The following is a 7,411-nucleotide window of genomic DNA, read 5'->3' as shown; positions in this document are numbered from 1 at the left end:
CTCCGTAGAGTTAAGGGTCTGCGTAGAGTAAGGGGTCTCCGTGTATTTAACGGTCTGCGTAGACGTCAACGGCCTGCGTAGAGTTCGGGGCCTCCGTAGAGTTAAGGGTCTGCGTAGAGTAAGGGGTCTCCGTGTACTTAACGGTCTGCGTAGAGTCAACGGTCTGCGTAGAGTTAACGGTTTGCGTAGAGGTGGCGGCATTCGTAAACTTCACGGCCTCTAAAGATTTCTCGACCTTGTGCCACGCGGGGTTTGTCCGAAACAGTCGCATCTCGTCAGCCGGATTCATCCTTCCGGCTGAATACTTGTTTCGCTCGCGCAGCAATTCTTGTCTCCAGCTGTCCGGGTTGATGCAATGAATGCTACATTCCTTGTTGCCTTTTTCCGGACCAAAGATTCTATCGATCATGTCCCACAAGAAGAAGAGACCGCGTGGGTGGTTCGCGTCGCCCGACACGTACTGGAAACACTGAGGGTTTCGAATTTGCAAGTTGCTACAAATTAGGATGCCGTCATTTTCCCAGCCACAAATGTTGGAGTCCGTGAACATAAGCTTGTCGCCGACCTGGACGTCCCAGCTATACGAATTGGCTGTTATGGCCGCGCATGTGGCACGCGGTGTACGGAACGACTGCAGGTCAGTTTTCGTTTGAGGGTCCACAAACACACCATACCTATCGTATAAATCATCGTTCACATATTCACCCACAGGCAGATGAGGGGTACTGTTACGTGCCGCCTCCACTGCACTCCCGACCAGGTCCTTAAACACGTCTCTATGGTTGCCAAATATCTTCAGTAAGACACTAGGATCCTTGCTAGTAAGCTCTTGCTGCAGCTTGTCTGCCATCGGTGCCATGGCGGCACAATCGGCCATGACAGAGCCGTTGGCCGCGGAGTTCCAGATGCTCTTTACGTCGGCCAAATAGCCTAGTGCTTGAAGGGACTGTTGCAGTGCTATAGCGGCCGCGGCCACGACGGACCATTCCACCGCTTTCCGGCAGATCACACTGGCGCATGAGCTCGTTTTGGAGCACGGTGTCGGCTCGGGAACTACAGCAAGCATCACAATCTTGTGCAAGGCTGTCAAGTCGTCGTATTCTACTTGGCGCATTTTGGTGTCCGTCTCTCTAGGGTTGAAGTGTTCTTTCCACAGCAAGTCGTAGTCCTCTTTCGTGACCGACCGCAACTCCTTTATAAAGGGTCGCGGAGCATTTTCTACGGCTTGCGCAGGTGCCATAGTCCTCGGCACAAGGTCTTCAAAGATTCGGTCGGCGACTGTCTGGTCCAACGCGTCGAGGGGATTCTTGGGCGCCACTAAGTCGTGCCAGATGCTGGTCGCCAAAGAGTTCACGGATCGGCGGTAGTCAGCCACCCGTGTCGTAAGCAGCTCCGCGCGTTCGTCCAACTCGGTCCTCTCGTTGTTGCCGTGCTTCGTCTGCGGATCAAACAGGTACTCGGGGAGATGGTCACCTTCACCCCACCACTCATCGAAGTTTTCGGGCGGAATCACCAACAGTCTCACGCTATCTTGTGTAAGGTCGAACTTGGAACGCGGCTTTGCAAGGTCCTTCGGGTCCGCCACAACCAGAACCTCCAAGTGACTCCCAAGCCCGCCAATTACTGCTACCTTCACGTCACAGCCGTCAACCCTCGTCTGCTCACCCCCGTCTGTATACAAGACAGACAATAACCCACTTAGTCCCAGGCCGCTCGATTCTCCGCATACACTCGTTTTCATTACAGAGAAAAAAATAAGACCACACAGCCGTTATTGTTTTGCCCCTTTTCCGTTCAAAGCAAAAGCTGGTGTGAGTCGGCACACCGCCCAAAGCCAACATGTTAGAAGAAGTCTATTACAGTGATCGAGACTCGACGTCCACAGCAGGAGTACGAAGGAAAACGATAACTAGACCAGTGGGCTAACACCGACGTGACTATGAGAGACCCTGGTCATATTCTGCAAGGGCGTGCACATGTCAACGTGACTGACGGGCGTGTCCCCGGACAAAGCAACTGGTTCGACCAACTGGCTTGGTATCTATCCATTCTGACCTTATCACGGATTACGGCTTGGACGGGCTCGACCATGGTACTTACGACTACAACGTCTCCCAGCTAGAAGTCTTCGCCTTTCGCTGTCGGTGGTTCGGTGAGCACCAGGGCATGTTTTGTGGCCTCGTCGCGTCGAGTAGCTTGGTCATGATGAACCTTTCTCCCATGGACCGAGATCCCTCTTCTGACCACCCGGGTAGCATGGGCTCTCTGCCAGCTACGGCCGGCATAGGAGACATCCCTGCGGCGCTGTGGATCGTCACGTTGTAGACGTACACTGCCTGGGCAAGCAACAGCGTCAATAGTTACCGTCCCGAGGTATTCTGGACATTATGGACCTCGAGGGTGCGGTGATTCGATTCGTTTAGTCCATTCTGTCGAGGCAGGTGTGGTGCGGGGTTGATTGACTTTCAGCACGGAAGTCACGTAGTCGTGGAAGTCACTTCTGAACTCTGTTCCGCCGTCCGTGTATACTTCGAAGGGTATCCCCAACGCTCCTACTACACTTTCTGCAAACGGGTTGCGCGTTACCGCAGCGTCTTCACCAACGTTGCTGTTGCTACAGTGTAGCGAGTTGCGTGGTCTGTGCACACAAGGATGTAGTACTCCTGCCCTTGGAATGTTCTAGGACCCACATAATCCACTCTTACCCTACTCATGAAGAACGGCGCACTCTTGGACGAAGTGCTGTACGAACTCCTTGGACCGTGGCCACCAGAACAGCTCGGACATGTTCCTGAGGGTCTTAGTGACGCTTTGACGTCCGCCGCGCTCTACCATATGGTACCAAGCAGTTAGCTTAGAACTAAGCCGAGTCGGGACGTACAACTTTTTGGTCTTACGGTGGAGGCCGCCTCCTCTTTTGAGGAGATTTGCAACTCGTCCGCCGGGGAAGTCGTCGTCCTTCACAAGGAACTCGTTGCGTGACGGTAGCTGGAATAGGTTCTGGTGCTCGACCACTTCCAGCCTGCCATCGTTGACCTGGCCTAATATCGCTCCTACCGCGTACTGACTGGCGTCAGTGTTCAGTACAAGCTGCGCATCCGGGTCGGGAGCTACCAGTAGTCAGCATTGACGCGGTCCTTGATTACCATTGGGAGTCGCCCGTCGTACGTTCGTAAGCCTTGGGGGCGGTATAGGTCAGAACCGCGAGCAAGTAATTTTATGTGAGCCGGTCTCCGCTGAACGAGGTGGCCAGTAGTCATGTATTTCCAGCACCCAGTGATATAGGAGGGTGGGTTGTTGGTATCGAGGCACGTAAGTCATTGACCGAAGGAGAATAGTAACAAAAAGATGTGTGCGAAGTTTGCAAGGAGTCGTCCTCGAAGGGCAGATGACAAATTCATTGAATTAGCGCACTTCAAATCAGGTCACCTGGCCGGCGAGCGCAATGGCGTACTCGCTAGTGGAGCACGTAGTGGTAACGTAAAAACCCATTTTTGGACACGAAGTGTGCCATTTTTGGTCGAGTTGGTTCTTTGATTGTTGTCATCGGAGATGGTGGTAACATTTGCTCGAGCGGGTACTTGGCTCGGGGATTATCGGCTGACAACTTGTCCGCTCAGTTCTGGGTCTGTGTTAAGTTCATGGTTGGGGTTGCATCAGTCGTACGGAACAGTCGCATCTTGTCAGCCGGATCAAAGAGTCTAGCTGAAGCTATGATCCGACTGAACATCCGTTCTTTCATTACGTCGGCATGGTCGCAACGAATGACGCAGTCCTTGTCGCCTTTTTCACGACCAAAGATTCTATCAATCATGTCCCACAAGAAATATAGACCGCGTGGATCCTTCGCGTCTCCGGACACAAACTGGAAACACTGGGGGTTGCGTACTATCAAGTTTTGACACATCAGAGTACCATTATTCTCCTTGCCGCAAAGCTCGTGGTCCGTCAACATAAGTTCTCGAACTTTTACGTCTGTCTTCGCCCGGTTATAAAACATATCCACGCACACGGCGTTCGGCGCGCGATACGACTGCAGGTCAATTGTCGTCTTAGGGTCTACGAACAATCCGTACCTATTCAACGAATCATGATTCACCCACTGACCCATAGGCAGCTTGGCTTGTGTCAAGTTCGAGAACTCCGTCAAGTTCGAGAACTCCGTCAAGTTCGAGAACTCCGTTAAGTTCGGGTTACGGTTTTCGGCCAGCCTCAAGTCGCTTACGAAGTCCTGCGCTACTTGTCTAAAGTTGTTCAACATTATCTGCAAGACGCTTGGAGCCTCGACCACTTGGTGCAGAGCGTGGGTCATGGGGATAGTTTCATTGCCCACGGCGGTGCCATTGGCCATGACAGTGCCGTCGACTAGGGGGCTCCAGATGCTCTTGATGCCGCTCCAATAGCCAAGTGATTCAGCCCACTGTTGCAGGGCTATGCCTGCAATCCCTACAAGGATCCATTCCACTGCTTTCCGACACAGCATGCTGGAGCAGGAGCGGGGTTTGGAGGACGAGCGCGATCCGGGTTCCTTGGGAAGTGAGGCGAGGATTGTAATCTTGTTCAAGGCTGCCAATTCGTCGTCTTCTACTTCGCGCATTTTCGGGTTCGTTTCCTGGGCGCTCAAGTGCTGCTTCCAGAGCAATTCGCAGTCCTGCTCAGTTACCGACCGCCACTTCTTAATAAAGGGTCGCCGAGTGCCTTCCACGGGTCGCGCCGGCGCCATACTCCTCGGCACAATGTCCTCGAAAATTCGGTCCGCAACTCGCTTGTCCAAGGCGTGGAGGGGATTCTTGGATGACACCAAACCTTCCCAAATGCTGGTCGCTAAGGAGTCAACGGCACGGTGGAAATCAGCTGCGCCAGTATCAATCAGGGTTGACCGATCATGTTGCTTGCCGCGCTGTCGGCGCTCATCCTCGAACTTGCACACGGTTGCATCGTCACCTTCGCCATCTAGGCCCATTGGCGGCAACACTATCAGTCGGACCCCATGCTGTCCAAGGTCGAACCGCTTGGCTGGCTTCGCAAGGTCCTTCCGGTCCGCCACGACCAGAACCTCGAGGGGCTGGCAACGCTTGAGGCCGTCAATTACTGCCACCTTCGCGGTGCAGCCCTCAAGGCTCGTCTGCTCACCCCCACCAGTATACAACACAGACAAGAGCCCACTTGATGCCAGGCCGCTCGATTGTCCGCACACGTTTGTTTTCATTAGCACCCAGAAAAAGAAAAATATTTTTCGCCAACAAAGGCGCGACGCAACGAGACCGCAAGGAAGATTAAGACGGTTACTGTCATTGCAGTACACATTCATTGACACCTCGAACAACCTCCTACGACACCACTCACAGCTGCCAAGCCGTTCCACGGAGGCCGTCAATCTCTCATCTCCAACTCATCATAACCGTGGGCCAGTCAAATGCCCCCTCCTAGTATGTCTTCATACAGACAGGTCGGCGAACTGGTGTCACCTTCACTTCGCTGTCTCTCGCATACCCTCGAGTGTTGTCATCGCTGCCGTCTTATCAGCTTAACCATTCCCAAGCTGGACCCCTTTCCTGCCTCAGCCTGCTTAGGGCCAAGTTCTGCGCATTGGGTATTGTACGTGGGTGGGCATGCGACGTCTGCTGTCCCTTGTTAAAGGCCGGAAATGGCACAAAGAAAGTGTGTGCGCGCGTTCGAACACGCGCACAAACCCGGAAAAGAGAGAGAGGGAATTATTCGACACCGGGTTCGACTGGCTACTCGACAGCGATCCCGATGGATGGATGGATGGATCGATCGATCAGACTACTATTCTCGCTGGTGTTAACTGGTTCCGGTTCTGGCGTGGCGTCGCTACGTTGGCATCTGCTTAGATCTTAGTGAGGCACTGGTAGACGCAGCGTTCGAGCTTGAGACCGGGGGGGAGGGCGGCAAATGCGATTTCGGGCGTTCTTGCGGTGTAGGAGATCTTGAAGTGGTTGTCAGTCTCGCAAGAAATGCTAAATTTTGCACACGCGCACGTGGGCAAGGGTTCGCCGGGTTTCCAGATGCCGGCGCCGCACGGCGCTTTGAACCAGAGTCGGCTAAGAAGTCGCCAATCTTCCGTGTGGTAGTGGCGCACGTCGGGCGGGTACTTTCGCGTCACCGCCTGTGTGTACATTTTCCGAGCGGCTTGCACGAAGTGTTCAAGTCCCTCCCGGGTACACGCATCGCCGAGATTTATGCGGCCGCTCATAGCGTTTCGGACCGCGTCTCGTTCCTCGGCGTTCTTGAGCCAAAGCTCTCCCCCGGTGTCAGAACCACCGCAACGAACAACGCAGTCCTCGTCACCCATGGGACGAAAGATTCGATCGATCATGTCAATCAAGAAACCGAGGCCGCCCGGATAGTTCTCCCATTCGGGATGAAAGTCAAAGCACTGTGGGTTGCTTACTCCCAAGCCGCGGCACATCAAGGTGCCTTCGCTAGCGCGGCCGCACGTCCGGTGGCGCGGCGCCCACTCTGGCCCCAAAGCGCCAAGCCAGATGTCCGTCTTCTCCGGGTTGAAGTCCATGTCCACACACTTGCTAAAGGACGCCCGCAACCGCTGCAAGTCCCATCCAGTCCCGGGGTCCACAAACAGGCCAGGCCTATTCAACTCGGCGAAGCTCATCGTCGGAAGCTTGGGACACATGAATGTACTCGGTTGAGTGGGGACTCTCCTCAACACCGTCTCCAAGTCCGCAGCAGCCATATTCCACTTCTCGCAGACCGTGCTCACTGCCTCCATAAAAGCGCCCCTCACCTCTTTAGACGCTGTATACGCCATGTCGAACGAGATCTCCGCAAACCTAGGCGGGATGCCCGCAGCTTCCGCGGGTTCACTCGTCGCCACCATGTTGGCCGCTGCCAACTTTCTAACCAACGTCTCCAACGCTGAGTTGTTACGGGTCTCCGTCAAGTTACGGGTTTCTGTGAAATTACTGGCCACCACATTACTAGCTAGGTTTTTTGCGGCTGTAGTCAAGGTGCCCACCAGACCCTGCAAAAGACCCGGGGCCTCGGTCGTTTGCGCCTGGTACAAACCGTGGGCCATCGGGGCCACGGCGGTGCTGTCGCCAGTGGTGGAGCCATTGCCGGTCAAGTAGCTCTGAATGTTGCTGCAGTAATCCGGTATGCTTTTGCAGAAGCCCTGTGAGCAAAGCCCGTATTGGAGCACCGCGACTACGGTGGCCACGGCGGCGTATTCCAACACTCTTTGACTGACTTTTTGGGACCAGGAGCGGGAATCCGGAACTGTGCCGAGGACCGCGATTTTGTACAAGTCGTTGTATTCTTCTTCGTGCATTCTTTTCGAGTTCGTCTCTTGGGGGTTGAAGTGCTGGTTCAGGAGCAAGTCGTAGTCTTCATTGGTTACCGGCCGCCATTTCTTTATAAACGGTTGCCAAGT

At 54.3% G+C, this 7,411-nt stretch overlaps 3 protein-coding genes across 3 annotated transcripts; all 3 read right to left on the bottom strand.

Moving 5' to 3' along the window:
* Positions 1-46: 46 nt before the first annotated feature.
* On the bottom strand, positions 47-1,741 carry GNI_120150 (hypothetical protein; the record flags this gene model as incomplete). Its single annotated transcript, XM_011133530.1, has 1 exon — positions 47-1,741. One exon carries the CDS (start codon positions 1,739-1,741, stop codon positions 47-49), a length of 1,695 nt encoding a protein of 564 aa, XP_011131832.1.
* A 1,875-nt stretch (positions 1,742-3,616) lies between these two features.
* On the bottom strand, positions 3,617-5,209 carry GNI_120140 (hypothetical protein; the record flags this gene model as incomplete). Its single annotated transcript, XM_011133529.1, has 1 exon — positions 3,617-5,209. One exon carries the CDS (start codon positions 5,207-5,209, stop codon positions 3,617-3,619), a length of 1,593 nt encoding a protein of 530 aa, XP_011131831.1.
* A 642-nt stretch (positions 5,210-5,851) lies between these two features.
* Positions 5,852-7,309, bottom strand: GNI_120130 (hypothetical protein; the record flags this gene model as incomplete). The annotated part of the gene is made up of 1 exon (XM_011133528.1): positions 5,852-7,309. One exon carries the CDS (start codon positions 7,307-7,309, stop codon positions 5,852-5,854), a length of 1,458 nt encoding a protein of 485 aa, XP_011131830.1.
* Positions 7,310-7,411: the final 102 nt, after the last annotated feature.

The sequence above is a fragment of the Gregarina niphandrodes genome (assembly GCF_000223845.1).
Source record: "Gregarina niphandrodes unplaced genomic scaffold scaffold00029, whole genome shotgun sequence".
NCBI classification, from domain to species: domain Eukaryota; phylum Apicomplexa; class Conoidasida; order Eugregarinorida; family Gregarinidae; genus Gregarina; species Gregarina niphandrodes.
Note: the sequence above shows the minus strand (reverse complement) of the source record. Positions and strands in the feature narration are given on the sequence as shown.